At 35.7% G+C, this 23,523-nt stretch overlaps 1 protein-coding gene across 4 annotated transcripts in view; it reads right to left on the bottom strand.

Annotated features, from left to right (window-relative positions):
- Positions 1–4,661: 4,661 nt before the first annotated feature.
- Positions 4,662–23,523, bottom strand: part of ZDHHC14 (zinc finger DHHC-type containing 14) — a 97,511-nt gene continuing 78,649 nt past the window's right edge. For 2 of the 4 annotated variants that reach the window (XM_027688994.1, XM_027689004.1), the window contains exons 5-9: positions 22,847–22,895; positions 17,771–17,873; positions 16,022–16,131; positions 13,488–13,590; positions 4,662–5,880 (exon numbers count right to left, since the gene is read on the bottom strand). In XM_027688994.1, coding sequence (XP_027544795.1) covers positions 5,524–5,880; positions 13,488–13,590; positions 16,022–16,131; positions 17,771–17,873; positions 22,847–22,895 — 722 coding nt within the window. In that variant the 3' untranslated portion in view covers positions 4,662–5,523. Of the gene's footprint in view, positions 5,926–13,487; positions 13,591–16,021; positions 16,132–17,770; positions 17,874–22,846; positions 22,896–23,523 lie in introns of all 4 variants that reach the window. The other 2 variants (XM_027688976.1, XM_027688985.1) reach the window with 1 other exon arrangement.

The raw sequence follows: 23,523 nt of genomic DNA, 5'->3' as shown, positions 1-23,523 counted from the left end.
CAAGTTTTCAGAAGTGGCAATGTAGCTAAATTTGGGAGGAGCATAAAATACATCAAAGTAACTCTGTCATTGATGTTTTGTTGCCACTGGAACTGACTTCACTATATATAAAAGTAAATATATCTCTGTGGGATAGATTTTTGGTTTGCAAACCACAAAGTTTATCTAGCCCATAGTCTTAATTCCTACTTGCACACTAGTCACAGAAACTCTGACTGAATTCCAGGTTTCATGTTAATTGGTGAGACTACTGCTTAGAAAAACACTTTCACTAAAAGGTAACCAAATTTAATAAAGGCATCATCAAGAAACACAAAACCATACTACACCATTCATTTTCCCAGTGCAATGGCACTTCTGGTATGGAAATACAGAAGGCTAAAACAATTAATGATATGGATATTCAACATACTATTGATATACTATGGATATTCAACATTGACCACTTTTAGCATGGTCAATGTCTTTAGATTCCTGTCAACTTCAAAAGGCCTAAGACTTCACCTGTTTTTATATTTACAGATAAATTTTCTAAACAGAAGTAGAAAATGATATTAGGGAAGAGGAGCTTGAGGGCATACCAACTCCTCACATTTTCCTTATCATCTTCCTACATTTACTTTCTCTCAAAAGTCTGACCGTATTTAATTTTTTTCTAGAATGATTTTTAAGAAATTTCTCAGGAAAAAAAAAACAAACCCAAAACAAAGAGCAATTGTGGGTTTTTAAAAAAATATTGTTTGATCAATATTGACAGTTGTCCTCATTTTCTTTCCCATGTAGCTTTTTTGTTTATACCCCCTCCCTCTCCTTCCACAGCTAACAGGTAATTCCTCTTTTCCTCCATGTCACCTGCTAATCTTCTCTGTTCCGCTTTCACTCAGTCTTTTCCTTTTTATCTTCTTATTCTTGTCCTCTCTGACACACCTTAGAAACAAACTCCTATTTAATCTCTTCAGAACATCCAGAAGTTTTCTCCTCCCCAACTTGCCTTGTTTGTTGTGAACTTTCAAATTCTGTAGTTGAGTGTTAACAGACAGTTGCCTTCTGGTGATGGAACTGAATTGCTGTAACAATTCATAATTAATCTAGACATCCACAGGTTTAAATATCTCAATCTCATGACTCTTTTGGGAGTCTTGGCAGTGCACTCAGACAGATGTCAAATTGCAACATCTTTGCAGGCAGGTAAACAAAACCAGGAAGCCCTGATCCAGATGAATCCTGAAAACTACGACAGTTCTAGTTTAACTAAATCGATATGCAACTGTCTGCAACACATTTCATTCATATTTTGGGCCTAAGAATATTTGAAAGTGTTGAAGTGTAGTACCTTGTCTTATGTCAGCCCTTAAAACAAAATCATTCAGGCAGCAACAAAGATCAAAATGGCCCACAAGCAAACACAACATGTTCAGCTTCAGGGTACCACTGCTGATAAGGAGGTGAAGGGGAAAAAAAAAAGATCAACAGATATGTGATGACAGTTCCCACATATAATTTAAACCAGAAGATGACTAATGTAAGGATTAGATCCCTCTATAACATTGCAGAGCTGTTCTTCAAGATGTACTGAATTTGGGAACTAAGAGATGAATAGAAGCTCAGTTTTATAGGTTCTGCAGTGAAGCTCCTTTGTTTAGTATTTTGAACATTAGGCAACCATTTACTTACTGTGAACTATTATACTCACCATTATAGACTTAAAAAAATAAAAATCTGCATTACTACAAGTTGGTAATCACCCTTGTGATCACCATAGATCTTTGGGTTTCCTCTATGAGCACTTACCAGGATCAACTGCAAAACAGCTAATCTTCCATCTACAAGATTATTTTTAATGAATGCACTAACCACTTCATGCAGAAATACATCTACCTGTATCACCAGTTAACAGGAACAGATGAAAAGTTGCCAAAGGATGTACTATAATACAAAAATACAGTAATACTTGGACTTTTATTACATTCCTGTTTAACTGATAGTAATTTAAAACTCCCTTTCCAGGCAGAAGTGTCTTTAAGAAATCACAAAAATAAAGAGCCTTTAAAAACATTTTATGAAGCACTGTATTTCATTCTACAAATAATATTATATAGACAACTAGAAGGGAAAAATATGATTTAAAAAAACTAAAGCAGAATAAATATTTTAACTCAGATAAACTAATTAGTTTTACACATTCAAAGATTTTAGGTTTTTAAGAAAAAATATTTACTTTTCTGAAAATATCAACTTTGAATTTATATTTATAAATCAAACATTTAATTTTAATAATAATATACTAATTATCAAAGGAAAAAAAACATAGAAAACCCCCTGTGCAGTATTAACTAGGATTATAATTTTGAATCCTTAGTGTGCATGCTCTGTAATCATAGTTTAAAGTAAAATATCAGTAATCAAATCTGTAGAGAAGGTGATGAATATTACTTCACTGACTCATTCCAGATGTATACACAAATTCCAACGAAGGGAGTGCTCACGACTGAAGACAGATGTGATGGAGGTGAGGGGAAGGGACTAAAACCCCTGTCAGAGGCACCTCTTTGATCAGCCTGCTGCTAAATCACTGGCTGCTGTCAATCAAAGACTGCAATTACCACTCCGCCTGGGTTAGTACTTAGTTCCGAAACCTTCCAGCAGATGTCCTCGCAAGGCAGGCGTGTCAGGAAGGTTAGAGATGTCACCATTTAAAAGAGACAGATGGAGAGGAAAAGAGACCTAAAATAAGGGTGATATAAATATATAAACGAATTCAAGGTATTAAGTGCCTTTTCAAGCACCAAACTTAAAAACATAGGCAGCATGTTTAGAAAATAAGACCATTATCTTAAAAACTAAAAGAAAGTCACCTGAACAAGTACATAACTAGCACATATTTAAACTAACACATCTGTTTCCAATTTGTTTGGTAATTCTTACACCTCACTTATAAACAAAACAGAAAGTTCAGAAAATGATAGTAGAAAGCATGAGCACCCGGCAAACAGCATAAAGACTCTAATCCTGTCCCACTCCCTTCCCTTTCATGTTAAAACTGACACAAATTTTATTGTGCACAGAGCCTTCTGCACTACTCCCTAGTGGCAATGACATATAAATGTTGTCACGAAGCTGGTATTCTTGGAAACATAAAATCCCCCGTCTATTTCAGGGAGACTTAAAAAGAACAATTTCCTTAAAATAGTCATCCTCATCATTACTTGTACAACTGGAAAGTTTTGATACCACATTAAAAATATTTGACTTGCCCTTCTCTGTAGTGAGTAATGCACCCACAGTTAACTACCCACAGACAAAGAATAATTATGAGATAATTATTCATCAAGTACTGGACTACAAACTCAAAAGCTGGGATTCTTTACCCAGGTCTATGAGACCAGTATCTCCAGCCCTCAATCCATTACCTGCTTTAATGCAGATGTTCACAGCTTCATACACGTGAAGCTGTACTAGAGAAAGATGAAATCAAGATCATCAGTATCACTGACTCTTCTTCAAGAGCAGATACAGAAGTAAGTGCTGATACTTGTGGCTTATTGGGAGATCAGCCAAGTGGGACATGTCAGTCACTACAGTTTGGCTGGTGGAAAGAATTCAAGACTGTCCCAGCTTCTGGAAAATGCTGGGAGGGTAGTTACAGCAGCTGGGACAGACTTGTCTGCCAGAGCTTCTTTGGTGGCTCAAATGACTGGGACAGGTTTGACTGCCAGAGGTTCTTTGTTAGACCCATTATGGCACCTACAGACAGAAACCATTGCTATATTCTACGCACTGAATTAGGTCAAAGCTAGCATCATCAATTATAGAAACAGGTTGCTTACGAAATCTTAGAGGAGTAGGGGATTTGTCAGTATCTTGTCTGAACCTTCAATAGCACAGGTGACTGATTTTCTGCAGGCTGATTGTTCTCAATTTCAACAATGAAAGTAAAAAAGAAAAAAAGATTTTAACTTAGTGTCGGTGAATGACCACAGTCAACAATACAGAACTGCTACATTTCTTAACTGGTGGTACTTCTCTTAACTATGGCTTTCATGATAAAACATCAGATAAAACACATTCTGCACTTAGTCTGTCCTTAGAAAAGAAGAATCCAGGTTCCACACTCTGAAAAGCAGGTAAATACAGTATTAAAGCTATTACAGTTTCTCAGCTTAACTAAGGTTCTCTTCAGCTGTCATGAAAAATACTTATAAAAATCTCTTTAACCTTTTAGTTGTGCTTTACTTAAACAAACAAACAAAAAGGACAGAAGAATTCTATGAAATCAAGATTTCCATTTAAAATATCAAAGGACAAATACAAATGAAGGATGATGGCTGGGGACAGCTACTGACTATGTTAATCATTTAAGATTACTTCACTAAGCTCTCTGTCTTGAATCTTAAGCCCCTCACCCTTTAGCCATATGATAAGGAACATAAAATTACAGTGCAAGCAGAAGGTAATTCTACTGTTTCCAAATAAGGACCTCTTATGGGAGCAAATACACATCTCAAACAAAGCCATAAAAAATGGTGAAGCCATCCTAATCATAACCAGCTATTCCTCCATAGCACTAGTTCCATTATGTACATATATTCCAGTCAAATCTTTACAAACTGTGTTACCAAGTCATGCTTTCCCCCTCTTTCCCCACCAAAACTGTGTAAGGATAATTGTACACATGTCCACAAAATAGAGGATGTAATTTTATTGGAGGTCCACAGGTAACTGTATCACATCAGGGAGTGGAAGAATTTTGTGGTATGGCACAACACAATACCTCACTCTAAACACTTAAACAGAAGGTTAAATGATATGCAACATGATCAAATCAGTAATTTGTCACCTTCTAGGCACCACTAATTAATTTAAAATAAAATTTAATAAATTGAAAAAATATAGTCCATTAATTTGTTTATTGTACTGTCTTTAAATGAAACAGCACTTTGAAAGTCACAAATAAAAAAGCAGCACTTTCTCTTAATACCAACACCACTGTAACACATACTGTAGCGTGGCATGCAAATCCACATCTGCAGTCTTTTTTTTTTTTTATTAACAAATGGAATGGTAATTTTCTATTCTCAAATATTGGTAGCATAACATGTAAGTGCAGATCATTCTGGCCACAGGTGTGGTAAGCCTTAACAAGTGTGTATTACAAGAGCATAGAACACAGAGCATGACACTTACATCCAATAATCTCTCTCTTTTGTACTGTACATGGTGTTTGTTACAGGCAGACTTCCAACTTGGTGTACCAAAGCTTCAGGAAACAAGATTATTGACCTTTTCTGGTTTTATTTAAAAATAAAATGCAGTCACCATCAAAGCACAACCATTAGCAACCTGTTCAAAAAAATGCCACAGCTCCATTGAAAAATAACTTGTTTTTTTAGTAGACTCCACTATGCGATATAGTTTCCATTATAGGTGTGTTATGAAGTCTTACAGCGGGTACTGAAGTGTCATTCCTGTTAAGTAGAGATTTGTATAGACACCAGGAAATGGTGCGATGTTCAAAAAAGCTGTTCAAACTGAGCTAAGCTTCACGAGACCACGTACTGAGTCTTCATGCAATGAATCCTGGCTGGCTAGACTCAGGACGTGCATTGTATGGCTGTGTGTAATAGGACTTCCACTTGGCAGCATCCCAGGGGGTGATGGAGCTTCTTCAGGAGTGAGAAATTGATGACCTTCGTGTTCCTCTTTTAATGGTATGATGTCTGTCAAACCTGAATCTGACGTGAGATTTGGCATAGAAGATGGTGGTGTCGGTTGCCCTAGAGTTAGAGCTGCACAAGGCCCACTGATAGAAGTCTTTCCTGGTAAAGGTAGCTCTTCACTAGTTATGCTTGGCTCACTCTGTAGTAGAGGGGTGGCAGCAGCCTGCAAAACGAATTTGGTGCTCTGAATGCACTGATCTTGGTCACACTGTAGAATGGAAGGGTGTGAAAATCATACAACGCAAACAAAACAGAGAAAAAAAAGGGAGAATATGGACAAAAAGGTATGGAAAAGAATGGGATGTGAAGAGAAAAAAAGAAAGCCATTAGTATCATTCCACAGTTAGCCTCCCAAAAATCCCATTGCATGCTGCCCAGGAAGAAAAAGAAAGGCATGCGTAACTGAGCCAATGCTTTGAATTATTATCAAAGTAAATTATGAAAACATTTACAGTGTTCACTTAAGGGCTTCGGTAGTCTTTAAAATAGATATAAGCATCTTTAAGTTCAAAAACACTAGGCAATTGTCTTCTTTTAACTGGTCTTCACATGCAGGAATTAAGCTACTATAGAAGGTTTCCAAAACAAGAATTCCTTTGACGCAGGTGATTTTATAAAAATATAGTTGGCAATACAGCCCTTATAAGTAAAAATTTTTCCTTACATTATTTTTTAATACATGATATATACATTCTACAGAATATACTACACTATACTCTATATTCTAGCGGATGTGTGAAAATCAGGCAGCACTGCAGATGCATCAATTTGAGATCAACCTGAATGATTTTTTTAGGCAGTTTCTTGACTAATCTTGACAATGTGAACAATCAATGTATAAAACAAAAGTTTTCTGGCAAGTACTGTCTCAAAAACAAGCAAAATTCAGCATTATATAAATTCAGTTAAGCTGGAGTGACTATTACCAGAAATGCTTTTGGCTCTACACCTATTCCTGTTTATACAAAATTATCACTTATTCCTTGAGATGACAAGACAGGTAGGTGTTTCAGTAATGTCCAGCTAGCTAAGTGGGTAGTACACCTACTGCCAAATTTTCTTTAACACAAATTGGCATGATTTTGAGAGCTTCCAAGGAAAAAATATATTTAATTCCTAGCCAGATCAGTTATAACACCTGCAGATTTTCAAAATCTTGTTAGATTCATTTGCCATAAGTACTGTTCTGCTGTGTAAGAAAAAGACTACAATCAATGAATACAACTATAAATCCAATGCAATGAAGAACATTTGGAAGCAAGCAAGCAAAATAAAAGATACGTCCAGAGGTAAGACATGCCTATTCACTCTTGTTATTTCAAGAATTCTGTTAAGGCAGTATGTTCTGCTTTATGACTAAGTTCTTTGATCTATATCAAATCACTAGATGATACAAATCCATTATCTTTTCCAATATTACGATCATAACCATTGCTACTAACATCATAGCAATTCCCTAAAATGTCCCTTGAGTTTAATAAGCCACTGTGATACACCCAAAGGAAACTTATGGAATGACTTTTTCTTCCTTTACTGTATAATGAAAATACCTCTAGTATTTTCAGGTTCTCCAGTTACACTCAGAAAGTGTGCAGGCAGAGTACTTGTCATAGTAGATAGGTAGTATTTAAAAGATGTCTAAGTGGTTTAGGACTTCCACACCAACTACTTTTTGATAGGCAGAAGTCCAATCCTTACTCAATTACATATTTCCAACACTTCTGCTTTCAGAAAGACTTCCTATTACATGAACTGAGTTATATAAATTGTAAGCAATTTCCCCCCCACAAAATGACAAACAGCCCCAGCCAAACAATTGAAGTGGTCCCCTATAATTTCAGGGGGATTACTCACAGGCTTAAAGCTGAAACCTTTCTTAAGTTACTAAGAAGAAAACTGTCAGCATCTTTTAAAGTCATGTTTTCAATTAGTAATTCAGTGTGAATAACTCATTCTTGATCAATATTCTGTTATTCACACCTGCTTACTTCAATTAAACTATAGCCCCTTCAACTAACCTTACTATGCAGACCTCAAAAATATGTTAACTGAATTTTCAAACTTCAAAAAGACCAACAAAACCTATCCTCTCTGAAAAGCAGCAGCCAAAGCACAAGTTAAATAACAAACAAATGCCTATAACCACTGGGGTACACTGAAAACAAATAACATTAGCACTGACTTATTGCTTTAGTAAACTTTCAGCTCTGATCTTCAAAAGGCAATCATTAATGTGTTCCAGGCAATACAAGTAATACAAGTACACTATTCTAAATTAGCTGAAGGTAATTTACTTGAACTCATTGTATAGTCTGAATTCATTTTCTTACAGAACTCTACTGCATTTCAACTGAATCAATACTGGAAAAGAAAAAGTAGCCTCATAAAGTTGCATTAAATAGTGTTATAAACTTCTTCAGGTGCTGTATTTCTCTTCTTCATTTTTCATGTACTTGTCATTTCCCTAAAGCCTCTCTTTTCATTTAAATACATTTCAGGTTTTCCTTTTCTTGTTCTGTTTAACGGTGAGCAGTATGAAATCTTTGGGAAAATACAGGCTGTAAACAGCTTTCGAAAGAGAACTACGGCAGCGTTTAAACTAGAAAAAGTATATGTGCTCAATGAAGCCCTCAAAAATATCTGATAAAAACACACAATATACAGGTAGACTATTCTCGAGTCTAAACAGCCAACACATACCTAAACAAGGAAATCAGATTTGTTTATAGGGCTGGCATGGTAGGTTTTCCTTGATTCCATATTTCACTCTTGACTGAATGAAATTTAGGGCCAGAAGCCTTAACTGTTACTAATCACATGAATTATTCAACACCAGAATTTCAAATGAAATAAAAAAGCCTATGACTATAACAAAAAGAAACCCAAGAACTGAAATCTAAATAACTAAAAGTCTGTCAAAACTATTCCCTCAGTACCTTCTTACTTCAGACCTGACTTTATTTTTCACTGTTTCAAGAGGAACAGCAGATTCTGAAGGTAAGTCCAGTAAGTTCTACCAGTACAGAAGTTCAGCTACATGCATGCATAGAAATTTTTAGCCATCTCTGTATTTATTTTCACATAAAAAGGCACAAATTAAAGCAAATTAGACAAAACCTAGAATTCTGTGTTTATTTCACAAATAATAAATACAAACAACTAAGGAAACAAAATTTTTTTCCTGAAGAAAATCTGTTTTTTTCTAAGCTACACAGAAAATACTTGGTAACATAGTTGTTGTACATGGCAATAGATTTTTCACATTTGTAAGTGTGTTTATTTCTAAATAATCAGAAATCATTTAGTTTAAATTTTAAATAAACTTTGTTAAAAATTTTCTAAACTCTAGTAACATTCAAGAATTGTTACAATTCTCAGAAGATGGAGAAAAGGAGGTTGAATTATCTCAGCATCTCTGAATAAAGTACAAACAACAAGAAGTTCAAAGGAGGCTGATAGCGCTATGAAGTAACAGGAAGGATGCTGAAATACCATACTAGGTGGATACAGTAGATAGGTAAAAAGTGGAGGGATGGAGCTGTATAACTGTTCCCAACAGGTGCAGGATTTCACAATCAAAATCAATGTACTGTGGATACTGTGCAAGAACTGAGCCACAAACCCCACCAAGTGAATGGCTCCACTATCAAGTAGTACAGTGCACAAGGAGCAGATCTATGAGGTAAAATAAATCTAGTTCATGTGCTCTGACACTGCTCCAGGATATGAATAAAATTGCAGTGAACATGCACTATCAAAAGAATTGCTCCTAAAACATATCCCAACCCAAGGCAAAATGCTGAAGTTGATTTACTTGCATGTGCCCTTAACCCATTTTAAACGTGAAGTAAAATGCTTTAATGAAAAACCTTGACTGTAGTGATGTTGACTTCTGTTTCAGGCATTTGGGAAGGACATCAGTAAATATACAAGGAAACACTCCCAGCAAAATGGGACTCCTGTCCTTGCCGATCCTATTACTGTCATAATAGAAATACTTACTGCTAACAATGAAAATATGAAAATCAAAGGAAAAAGTACACCAGGACTGTCAGAGTTACTGTTGCCTGGCGCAGCTGGATTTGTTTCCAAATGAGTAATAGAAATACTTATGTGAACACCTGGGAGAGGACTTTCCTGCACATCTCACTGGTAACAAATGTTGCACATGCACTATGGCTCCTACAATTTTTAGTGGTACATATAAGTAAGAAAACACTTTAAAGAATTTGCATCCAGGAAAGGAAACAGAGAACTAGAAATAAGGGAATTTGGCACACAAGGAACTACCTAAGCACTGAAGAAGAGATGCCTAGGAATGCAGGAGTACAAGCGAATTTCTTAAAGACAAGGAAATAAACCTGTCCTGACACAAAGTCAGATAGTAGCAAAGTCTATCAGTTTATAAAGCATTAGAGAACTCCTAGACACTTCATAGTAAATATAAACCAAACTAATTCCTCACAAAAAAAAAAAAATGCATGGAGTGAGATAGTCTGTGTTTCCTCTTAATGGAATACTAAAGAATAAAATACCCTGTATCAAACCCCAAGGATCAGCTCAGGCTTTTAAGGGAAAGCTAAGTACTACAACAGTGCAGACCTAAGTAATGGTAGCTTGAGGGTTTATGGTGAAATTAGACCTTTTTTCAGAACACAAAATAAACTTTAAAATGAAAGAGAAAGAATAAATTACAGAGAAAATTCTTATTTCATAATGGATGAGATACTGTGCTTCACACAAAAAGAAATTCTTAAGAATAAGAGATATACTTGGGCAATCCAATTAATGACAAGGTTGCGAAAATAATCAGCAGTAAAATGCAATAGGGAAATACTTTGGAAATAACCAGATGTATGAATTATGAGCTCCAAGTGACCATGCTTGTCATGTGGATAAGGATATTAAGAAGTTGGCTAATCAATTTACCAGATTAATTTCAAATTATATTGGAAAAGAAATTAAAAACACTTGGAACATACTGGCAAAATAATAATTATATGTGCTTCCAGTCTTCATAAAAGTAAATACAACTTCAGCTTTTAGTAAAATAAGGGAGATATTAAGGACAGAACATGAGAAAAATCTCTTCTATAAAGATCTATAAAAAATAAAATCACAGTATGGGTTTATCAAGCACTGATTGTAGCAATAACCTTGACTTTTTGAGATTGTGACAAACTGGGTCACTATCACGAGTAGGGTAGATCCTATATGAAATATTCAAAGTCTCAGAGGCAAAATTACCACAAAAGCTGTTAAATACAAAAATAGTGCCCCACAAATGGTATACTGAATAAGAGATAATATATTGCACTGAAAACAAGCGTCTGGCAACTTTACACTTAACCTGATATTTATGTTGAGCTTAAATGCAAAAATGATGCTATGCTAAAAGATTCATTAAAATACATGAAAAGAGAATATAATACTAAGCAACTCAGAGAGATTTAAAGAGGGATAAGAGGCTAGTTGGGTGAGGCACAATAATTCTATTTAGAAAGACACAAGTCACTGAGTAAAAGATTTGAGGGAAGAGAAGGAAATGAAAGAGGGAAGGAATAAGAGAAGACAATTGTGAGAGAACATGCTCATTAAAATCTTTATTTAATATCAATGGGCAGGATAGACATTTTAGCACGCTATGTGGATTAAGCAGCATAACATCTAGACATTAGGATTCAATGTTGAGACAAGAAGATGCAATGCATTCCGGAATAAAACTGGACACACACCATAAAGGTGTACTGAAACACACTTCACAGATTTCTAGTAAATTATTTCTTGTATGCAAAAGCGTTAAGCTTGCTAAAATAGTGTAAATATCTCTGAAGATGTATAAATGGCTAAACCTCTGCCATTTAAACAGTATTTATAGTCTAAGACTATGATCTACACATGCCCTTTCAAGGCAAGGAATTTTACTTTGTCTGTTCTTATCTAAAATCGTAATAATACAAGCGGCAGTACCAGACACATCCCCTTCAATAGGGAAGAGAAAACAGTGTTAGAGAGACTGGTAAACTAAGCCTGTCTTTAACAGTTTGCAACAAAACTGAAGGGAGAAATTTTAATCCTTATAGCCAGAGGCCACCAGAAACCAACTGGTCTTGGATACAGACCAGGAATAATGAGAAAAATAGCATTACAGTCGTAAAAGATATTCCTCCAAACCAAACTTGACATATTACATTTTTCAAGCTTTTTCTAAGAGATCATTTTCAGGAATGAAATCTGGACATTTCCTAGTGACTTTGATAACTGTTTAAGAACTAAGCCTTTCTCAGCTCATGTGGTGTGGTGTTCTAGGACATAAGAAGTTCAAGTCCTCGAAGAATTTGCGTAATTACCAGTATTACACTTAAAAATCGTAACAGCTACCTGTTTGACTTAAAGTAATACCATAACAGATTTCTCCATTCCTAGAGACAAACTTAGTCAATTTTCTATCAAACTAGCACAAAATTTTCTCATTAATATCTAGGAATAATGATAATGTCTTCTTATAATGCAAGTATAATCCTCATAATGATAAGGTAATTTAATGCCAGGGACATACTGTGGGTTTACGATCCTCACAAATAAGAAGCCTTGACACAGTCAGAAAGTTTGGGTAATCCCTGAAAGACCTCAGCCCATTTCTAAGGTTTGCTTTCTCTTTTTTTTTTTTTAACACCCTTTTCTCTCTTCAGAGTTATATTATTTTGATAATCTGCATGGAGCATTACCTTGTTCTGCTCAACTGCACCTCACAGAAGATTCAGACTTAACACTGTGCCTCTAATACATTTTCTTATTAAGAAGACTAACAAATCTATTTAATCCTCAAAATAATACGTAAAACCAGCTTAGGAACTAAACCGAAATTTTTACACGAGTTTATCAGTGACACGAAAACTAATCTGGCTGAGAAGAGAGAGTCTTTTCTTCTTTTGTTCAAAAGAAAGGCTGAATTATGTCAGAAGGCCTTGTGGCTCCCTCATTTTTTGGCAGAGGGAGGGTGTCCATAACTCATGACTTCTTGGACAAAGTCTTAGAACCCACATTATATGAAGATATGTGGATAACAGTTCAGAAATAGGCACATATGCAAGCCTTTGGAAAAAGATCTTTCCAGTTATTCTCTTCTTCTTGGCACTGGAAATCCTATCTTCCATTATGATAGCCAATGCTACCAGCAAAAAACAAAGTAAAAACTATTGGCACAGTTTCAAAGGTGTTTAAAAGCTTTTGTTGTAACAATCCATTTTTTGTTCATTGCAAGTTCAGTGTCCTCCTGCTCTTTCTTCAAAATACTTCTCCCCTAGAAACTTCTCTTTGTTCATCTTTGCTTTTTTAAATACATTGGTCTATGCAAAACCGCAGTGTACAAGCAAGGAAGGAAATAGAGTATGAAGGAAGTGCCATATAAAATAACAATTAGCTGGAAAATGACGAACCAGAGCAAGTCCATGATACTTGAATATTCCAGTTGAAAACACAGCAGGTGTCAACAGTAAAAGTCAAAATGCCAGTATATTCAGCAAATCAAGGGTAGAAAAGCCTTTTTTTTTTTTTTAGAATCCGTGAGCCATAACTATTACACTGTGTGAAATATATATTAAAAAGAGCCTTGGGTTTTGGTTTTTTTCTTTACTGTTAATAAACAAGTCATTCCACCCAGTGTGTCAGCTGTATCCAGTTAGTTATTACTTGATTAGTTCACATGAAAGTGGAGAAGGAAAACATTCACAGGAATCTTGATGAACAACACTATGGGATGATTCCTACCATGTTGCTCTGAGATTGTGTGGCCCCATACATAGTAATGCCATTTGATGGTCCTGCTAATTGCGGTGTATCTGGTTGTATAAATCCTCTTCTGTCAATTAAGCTACAGAATAATCACAATAAAGAAAAAGTGTTAGAAATATTTCTGGTCAATAACTACTTCCTCTCAATAAAAAGAATGTCCTCTTTTACTCAACTGCAGTACAAGACTTCATTTGTACTCATCAGTAAGGTACTTGTTCCTTATGCTACTGTCTATCACACAGTCATACATACTACTACTTTTCTGGATTTTTATCACAGACAGTAGATTTACAAGCTTACCAGCAGATATCACAAAACCAAAGAATTTTAAACCACAGATGTGAAAACAAATTACAAAACTCACTAGGGCACTTTGATTCAGCATCTCTTCTGAAGGTTGGTTTTTTTGCCAGTTTTCACATCTAAATTAAAACTACTTAGTCACAAAATTTAGCAAGAAAGAAAGAAAGATGAACTTTTGTTCAGACAGAAAACTTACTCGCCAGGCTTTTCATGACAGCTACTTAACACCGCTTATAATACTCCCCTGTGCTTACCAAAGTGATGCACTCATAAAGTTGCTTATTTGCATCTAAGAAAATGCTTTGTGAAGAAATTACTAAAAATAAGTAAAAATCTACATAAGATTTAAAAAAAATTAATAGAATGGAATAATCTACTCTTGTTAAAGACTAAAGATGCTTAAAAATGTTATATGATTTATTATATCAGAAGACTGATTAGACCTATGCTGACAGCTATGGATCAATTAAGATTTGAAAGTAATTGTTGAGGACATGTAAAATGCATTCTGAATTTGCTAGCATACATTTAAAAATGAGAAACCATCTTTAACAGAAGTGAGAAAAGTTTTGATTATTTACAGATCCTCTCTCCCTGCATTGCACTCTCAAAGGCACTTGAACATTTTGAATTTTAAGCTGTAATTGCTGGTAAGCCACTTTTACAGAATTTAAGGGAAAAATTAATATTTAGTGACTTGGGGACACAGCTTGGGGACACACTTATTTTGGGACACAGTTGAGATTAAAAGTAAAAAAAGCAAGGATATAATTTACATTTTACAGTCAGTATTTTATGACCAAGGGGAAAAATTTATCTCCCTGAAGAATTTCTACATCTATTTCGACACCTAAATAAGTAATGTTGCTGCATGGAATAGGAAAAAATGTACAAACTCTGTTAAAACACAGGAGTCAATGCCAGTCTGGTCTAATTGTGTGCTGCTACTTGTATCAGCCTAAGATGCTATTTCAAATACTGAGAAGTATGATGTAGTTTTAATAAAGATTTCCATTTGGAGTCAAAATAATTTGAAGTGTGCCAGTAAGCTTTTATGTCACATACTTTTATGAAAAGAAAAATGGCAAAATTAAAGGGCTGGCTTCAGGCAACATCCACACAGGTAGGAAGCAGAGATAGGGCTACTCCTTCTCACCAGTGTTAACCCAGTATGTGGAAATCATTACCCAGTTGTCTCTAATTTAGGAAAAGACATCAGTCTCTCCTGTTGACCTTTGACTGCTCATAGAAGAACCACCTCTGATATTCCTGACAGCGAAGGCAGAAAATCCCACTTCCAACTAAACACCTTGGCCATTGGACCATAGAGCAATTTACTTTCTTCCTTCTTGATAGTTCAGATTCATCACTACATAATTCCAGACAAAGCAAAACATATCCATTGATGAGTATGCCACAAAAATAATCTACAAGATCTCAGCTAGTCTCTACAGTGAAACTGTATATGTAGTTCATGAACTATGTAATCACTGAGCACTGGAATAAGAAAAGAATGAAGTCTTTTCAGCTGGCAGTTTTATTTCTCTACTCTCAGCTCTGTCCTACATTTTGTTCAAGCTGAAAAAAACATCTCCAACCTTACATATACAAAACATTTTGGATTTCAAAAGTGAAAATGTATGCAGCAAAACTTAATCCACTGTGCTTTCTTTTGAATTGCTTTGGTGTAAGACCACCAAATTCAGCTTAATGTATATATCTTAATAGTAATAAAAAAAATACTGTTCATTTAAATAAAATAGGTAAAAAATGAACAATTATCAAGCTGCTGTAGATTAAAGGTTCATAAACCCTCCTAAACTCATGAAACATTTGTTAGATATGTTAGATGATGATGATGATAATAAAATTTCAAGTTGCCCTTTATGCAATGGCTAACTACTAGCAATCTTCCACTGCTGTAAGTTATTAACTGCAATGGCAAAAGTTCAAACAACAAATAAGTTTATTTTCATTTCAGATGTCAATCTTACCTATATTTTAGAGCATCTGATCACTAATTTAGTTTAACCACAATTTACCAATTTATCTCTTTACTACTGAAGAAAAACCTAATTAAAGCTCCTAATGGACACTAATACAAAACTTTACTTTTATTGAGTCAACTTACGCAATCGCAAAGAATAATTCTTTCATCAATAGTCAGGTGGCTCTATTTATGTTAACAATGCTTTTGATACTCTTACCTTGGAGAGAGGGGCCCACAGAGTGCAGCACAGCAATTAGTAAAGATGTTGCCATAACTGTAGGGATTATAGTTTTCTTTACCTCTTTTGTTTGACCATGATCCTTTAATCTGAAGAGATATGAACAATACACATCTCATGTAAAACAATATAGAAAATGGCTGGGACAAATTAAGGATTACCAAAGCAGCAACATGCTACTTGCAGAAGCAGACCACAGAAAACCCATGATGACGCTTCCAAACAGCTTAGAGCTTTGGGCTGTTACGCAAGGCTGGATCCTAAGATCTTAAAAGTGAGCCCATGCTTTACCTCCATAGATTTAGACAACCCAAAATTTCAAGGAATCAATATATTCACAGTAAGAATTTCATCATCTAAACCTATTGGTCTAAGTTTAATTTTACAAATAATACAGCATATCACATGACATTATCTTCCCTACAGTTCACAAATGGCTCTAAAATATTGTGAAGTATCTGCAGCTGTTACTACCTTTTACTGCATATTACATTTTTCCTTAGCTAGTTAGCTTTTCTGTTTGTGAGATACTTGAGGGCCTGAGTAAAACGTCTTGCTGTATTCAATTGGGGATGTAAGTTTTAAACTGAATTACTGAACAGTTTACTTGAAATTCAGACATGTTTCACTGCTGCAGGTCACTGCTATCTGTCTTTCAACAATCCAAAAGAGACATTTATTTGAGGGAAGTGGGGATAGCGGAAGCAGAACAAGTTCACGTAGAGAGAATGTTGGCCTAAACTTAATAATTGAGGAATACCAGAGTATCTCATCTGTCTTACTAACAATGTAGCTTTCTTCCAAGTCAGGCTACTTGCTCTGATACTTGATGCTGAGGCACAATTCCTTCTGAGCTTGCCTGGGAAGTTTTTTTGTGGTTGATTGGTATTGATTGTAAAGTTTACTATTTTAACAGTGACCTTAAACAATGACAAAACATGTGTTTGACAGTCTCAAAGATGCTACTTTTATATCTGCCAAATACCTATGAAAAAGGTACAACATAAAATTACAGTAAAGTTACTTAAAGTTTGCAGTACTTTGTTAGATCACTTACTAAATTTCCAACAAGCTTTCTATACCATTAGCTCCCTAGCTAATTTAATTTTCTCCTTTCATTCATTTTGTGTTTCTCCTTTTAGTTAGGGGAGGACACATGAAGACTTCACACACAGTTAAACATAATTCCACACCAAAACAGTGGAAACCTATGTGCAAAATAGAAAACTGTAGAAATGAGAATGTTGACCTTCATATACTCCGTGCCAAAGGTTTTAGACCTCAGACTAGCAAAAAAATTTCAAAGGTAAAATAAAATAAAGGGTGAAATTTTTGTTTAGAGAATTCAACACACTTTTTAATTTTCACAGTAATCAATTTTTGAGTCAAATAATATTTAGAACTCTCAATGAAATACTGAAAAGTATTTATTAATTCCTTACTGTATAAAATATATTTGTTTCTTTGTATCCTCTATTCTATATTTTCCTATTTGAGGTCCTGTATGCATAAACCATAATGGACATACTATGTATATAAACCAGCATATTTTCAAGCCACAACAAATACAGGCAAAAAGATTTCATCTGATCTTTCGAATCAAGCACAACCATCTTACTGTCTTCTTTCCTAATGAGGTATTCACAAAATGATGCAGACAGGTGTGACTTGAGAAAAACCTCCTCGCTACTATTTAGAAACATATGTAGAAATAAACTACAAACTTACATCTTCATTTGTTGTTTGATTGGAGCTGATCAAATATGTATGAAAACCTGAGAGGCCAACAATGGACCATACTGAGAAAAAACACACCACAGCTTCCAGGACAGTAATTGAAAGTCAAGGAAATATATGCAAATGGAAAAAAATCCAATAAAAAGTAGTTAAAAATTACAAAATTCCAGGTAATCCACAAGTCCCTTTAGATCTCTGGGGTACTTCAAAGGGGTCAGCAAAAATTAAACTCAGAAAAGCAAGACTATTGCCAGTAGGCTTTATTGTATAGACCACTGAATAGTACACCAGCAAATATTTAAGGGTTTGCAAATTGAAAAAGGCTAGAAACTACTGATCTTAATTCCTGAAATTCAAATTTTCATGTTCATCCTTTAAGTCATCACACTTGTATTAAGACAGGTAAATTGATAAGTAACAGTACAGGTTTTGATGGGGTGAGGAGAAGATCAAAGACGAGAAGTAACCCAAGGCTAGCTGAACACCAAAAACTGAACAGATATGTTTGTACAAATACATATTGCACAGTATGTGTCTTGAGCCAGGACTAAGGGTTCTAGATCTCTGTTCATACGTATGGCAACAACAACCGAGTAAACTGCATCTCAGTCATATGTTCTAACTGCTAGACTCTCCTGTTTTTCTTCTGCTACTGAAGTTAAGATGCTGATAGGCATCCTAACACTAGCATTGAAGTGCACTAGTCCAAATAAAATATAAAGTTCACTTGCTCTTTCAAGTGCCCCTAATAACTGAATATATTCTATGTTACGACTGGGGGGATGCCTGAGTGGCCCAGCTTTGGCAAATGGCCTGGAAAGCAACTTTTGTTAAACCTGCGAGTCTAAATAGGTGGGGTGGCATTGAATATTCAAAACTCAGCAGCATTCGCCCAAAACTTATGTTAAAGAGGAAGCCTATCAACTCCCAGCTCACTGTGCTGCTGCTATTAAACACTAGTTGAGGAATTACTAGTAGACTTTTTAATGAAGACATCAGTCTGATTTATAAGCAAATCACAAAAAATGGCAGAAAGATAACTTCTGTTCCCACAGAAGTGGGAACAACAGCAGTCAAAACTTGGTTTGGTACAGCCACAGGTAAATCTGCTGGAATCTGTCGAGCCCAGACATAGCACCATCCCTGTCAAACAGCGAGTAGTCAGCATCCAAACAGCAGACTGTCAGTATGAGGTGCAATTTATAGGGACTTGCACTCAAGATACATGTATGAGAGCTCTAGGGGTGTTCTCACTTGTGAGTTAAAGGGAGCGGCACAGGTACATGTACAGCAAGAACACTCTCACCTCAAGAGAGCAGCAAAGGTGTGCACGTGCACATTTGTGTGCATCACTACAACTTTTCAAACTACCTGTATTTTCACTCATTATAAACTGTATAACCCAAATGTTATACCCATAAAGAAGTAGCTAGGCTTTAAAAGTGAGATTGGTATACTAGGAAAATCAGTCAGCATTCAACACTGCTTACTAACTAGAGTTTATATAATTCCCTTAACTCTAAAGGAATCATTGTCTCAGCAATAAGACAATAAAGTTGCTTCTAAACTTGATATAAGCAAACATAAAGAGGAACTTTCTATAGAAAGCTTCCTGCTATAGTTATTTATTTATATATATTTTTATTTACACAAAATAGCCATGAACTCAAAATACATCTGCTTTGAGAATGCTATTTTCTACAACACTTCAATAGGTTTTCAGGTTTTTTTTTTTAGGGAACATAAATCAACAGCAGAAGGAGCTTTGGTTCCCAGAGATATAGATCAAATGAATCAGTAGGAACAACACGATGGGAAGAGGATAAAAATAATCTGTATATTAACCATATCAACCTTTAGTATAGTCACTTTCCAAGACAATGTCAACTCAAAATTTTCCAGAACAAGGCCATAGCCTTAAAACACAGAATAAATATCCTGAACGTATCAGTGGAAGAGAAATATGACAGCTCCTCACCATTACACAGAGACACAGACTGGAAAATGCATGGATGGACGTGTTTGCAATGAAAAATCCTAATATTAGTTAACAGCATAGAGTTTTGTATTGCAGAGTTGCTCTCCCCTAATGAACTGGGAAACACCTGAAGTGCTGGTGTAACTTTCCCTACAACTTATTCCAATCAGAGTGGTTTAAAGCCAGAAGAGAGACATTTTGCATTCGAGCAAATTTTCTCCAAAAGCAGTAGGATGACCAAAGTTCATTCCTGAGCAGCATGTTCACTGCTCTTTCCCTCTCATCTCCTCCTCAAACTATGTGAAGTCAAACCAACACAGGACAGGAACTCTGACTCAGCTGACTGTTAAATGGCCACAGCTAAAGCGAGGACTACAAGGAAGAATGGATAAGGAAGTAGACTGTTGGCAGAGGGTTCCAGAACGTATAAAAGAAGGAAACAGGCCAAAATATTACGCACAATACAAACTGGGCTTTGAGAGGATAGAAACAGTACAGAAGGCTGTAGACAAGCAGTGTTGGATAGAATCTACACACCAGGAGGAAGATTGACCTGGTCAGATAATAAGAACCTTAGAGGGAGAACGGGACCCCTGGTGGCCTAGTGGTTAGCATGTGGGACTCTCACTGCTGTGACCCAGGTTCAATTCCCAGTCCCCCGGGCAGATGGAGCTCGTTAGCCCTGTGAGGCCATCCATCTATGAGAAGGTCACTCTAAACAAACCTACGTCCTGAGGACTTCACTGCCATTGTCCAAGCTTGCTTGGCCCCGGCAGATGAACCTTAGGATTAAAGGGCGGGCTCAGTACAGCGCATGCTGTGTCTCACTTAAAAAATCCATTGCGCAGGCTGGAAAGGTAAAAGACCTTTCCCAAAATCTTCGTTTGCGAAGACTGGCCATTATATATTATATATACATAGAGGGAGAACACACCACTTATAGGATGTTCCTCACCACAATTACACTCAAAAAGGTACTGAAAAGTGTATTTCTCCTCCCCACAGTAATTCCTACTGACAAAAAAGGGAATTTCTTTCAGTTCAAAACCTCTTTCAGTTCACTACCCGAAGGGACATTTTTCAGTTTCCCACACCGAGATCCAAAAAGACTTCTAGAACAGCAGGTGTGGTTTATGTTAAATTAACATGACTCCATTAATTAAACCTGAGTCCATTAATTAAAGAGAAACACAAAAAACCAATATATTCTCAACATAAAGTATAGCTTACTAGCATATTATAGTATAATTATCTTTCTAGCATAATATGATATCTCACACAGGGTTGTTAGCAAGATAGAAATAGCAATGTTCTCTGTGCCTGAATTGACTGGCTTCAAAGCAGCATTCCCAATAGTATTTGGACAATTTAATTTTTTACTGTTGTTAATTGTAACCAAGCTATTAAATTGTCTAACATATCACTATCAAATCAGACATTTCTGGAAGATGCGCTACTGAGCCATTCAAAGCAGCACATCTCTGAACACAAATTATGAATTAATAGCCCATTGCTCCTGTACAAAAAATCCTCAAGTGCATAAGTGATCACATTTTGATTTAAGGAAAACTGAAAGCTATTCTCACTTTGGAAATAGTTTGAAAGAATCATCTTTTGTAAGAATTGATTGTAATTATTTTTATTGGAAGCTATGGTTATGCTATTTAGAAAAGTTTGTGATTTGTAAAATTATTTGTACAAAAAAATCTGAATAATGGCTTTGTTTAAAAAGGGAGTTTACAGCTCAGTGACTCTACCTGATGAATAAAAACACAAAAAAATTCTATCTGCATAATTTGACACTTGGGAAAACTATCTGGAAAGGGAGGTCTCTATGCACAACTTTGAAGGACTCTTCCTACTCTTCTGTGGAAAAGCAAACTCTGTGAGGCACAACGGACAAAAGGGAAAGAATTCTTTTTATAGTATCTTTGTGAGAAGTGCAAACTGTTTATCCAGACACAAACAATTCAAAATATATACATAAGGAACAGGAAGCTTATGGTCTGTACAGAAATGTAAGAAAGAAATTAACCAGTAGTTATGTAGCTTCCCATTTTTTCATTATGTTAGCTGCTTTCTGACTCCATTCTCACTGAATAGAAAATACACAGAAAGCTCTCATGAAGAGACAAATAGTACATGGAGCATTTACAAAACAGAACCACAGAAAGGCTTGGGTTGGAAGGGACCTTAAAGATCATGCAGTTCCAACCCCTCTGCCATTGGCAGGGACACCTTCCACTAGACCAGGTTGCTCAAAACCCCATTCAACCCAGCCTTGAACACTTCCAGGGATGGAGTACCCACGACATCTCCAGGGAACCTGTTCCCGTGTCTTACAACCTTTATTGTAAAAACCGTCTTCGTTATGGCCAATCTAAACCTACCCTCTTTCAGTTAAAAACCATTGCCTCTTGTCCTGTCACTACAGGCCCTGGTAAAAAGTCTTTCTGTTTTTCTTATGAGACTTCTTTATATAGTGACAGACCACAATGATCTCCCCAGAGTCTTGTTTTCTCCAGGCTGAACAACAATAATAGTCCCTGTGTACGCAAGTTACATACTGCTCTGTAGCTTAACAGAAGTTAATATTTGAAAATGACTACTCTAAAAACACAAGAATAGTTTCAGGAATTGAACTCTTTGAGGACAGCATATGGTTTCAGTTGTTCCAAAATCTACTTTTTCTATCCTGAAAAGAATCAGCCATTGTGGATACTTTCGGATGTAAAAGCAGGAGAATTATTGATTATTTTAAGTGAAACCACAGCACGGGCATAGTGTAAGATATATTTATGAAATTCACCACAAAATACGAAGCATATTTCATCACATATGGAAAATACAGATCTTTGTCAAGAGTACTGCTCTGCAAAAGATGAATAAAAACCACTCCGGGCTATAGTCTCTTTCCTACCTCCAACACGTGGCAAGAAATCCTATTGTGCAGGAAGTGATGAAGTCATTAACTGATAAAGTCCCAAAGCACATATCCAACAATAGAAAAAAAAAAAAAAAAAAAGTAAAACCACATCTCAGATGTTATTTTGCAACAAAATCAACAATTTGTTTCAGTGAAAGGATATCTTGCAGGACTGTCCTTCAGGGCATTGAGGAACCCTGTTTGTTGAGAACCTGTAGAAATAGAACCCAAAATTACCAGCTAAGAAATTGGCTACAGGCTGTTTTCATATAGTTAAAACAATTAATATTTGAAGATAATCAAATAATCATAGAATAGATTTACTAATATGAATAGGAGAATACGCTGCACAGCAGCAACAACATTGAAAAAAACCTGGGTAAGTTATAAGGTTTAACATCTGCAGGATATTTGCTCAGTCATACCACATTGATGCATGCTTTCCCATGAACAAGATTTCCGATTATTCTTGTTCTTTTCAGACCTAATATGGAAACAAAAAATTATAACCTCCTGTTTTATTTTGAAATACTGTTTTTCAAAGTAACTTTTTGACTTGGAAAATTTATCCTATAAACTCAGATTTTTCAACTTTCCATCCTTTGTTTTGGAAGCAGAGTTTTCTTGACTATAATCCTGCTCCTATGCACCTACGCAGAAGATTTTTCTAATAGGTTACTGTTGCCTCTTGGCAAATAAAACACAAAAAAGCTCAAGAGAAGCATGAGCTATTCAACTAGAGATGCAAAGCATGCAGAGTGCAGAAGCACTTGGGTTCCATAACCATGAGACAGTAGTCAAAAAGGGTGATTTGACAATTTCCTGGTTGCAGCAAATGAA

The sequence above is a fragment of the Neopelma chrysocephalum genome, unplaced genomic scaffold (assembly GCF_003984885.1).
Source record: "Neopelma chrysocephalum unplaced genomic scaffold, ASM398488v2 Primary Assembly neopelma1_23, whole genome shotgun sequence".
Classification (NCBI taxonomy): Eukaryota; Metazoa; Chordata; class Aves; order Passeriformes; family Pipridae; genus Neopelma; species Neopelma chrysocephalum.
Note: the sequence above shows the minus strand (reverse complement) of the source record. Positions and strands in the feature narration are given on the sequence as shown.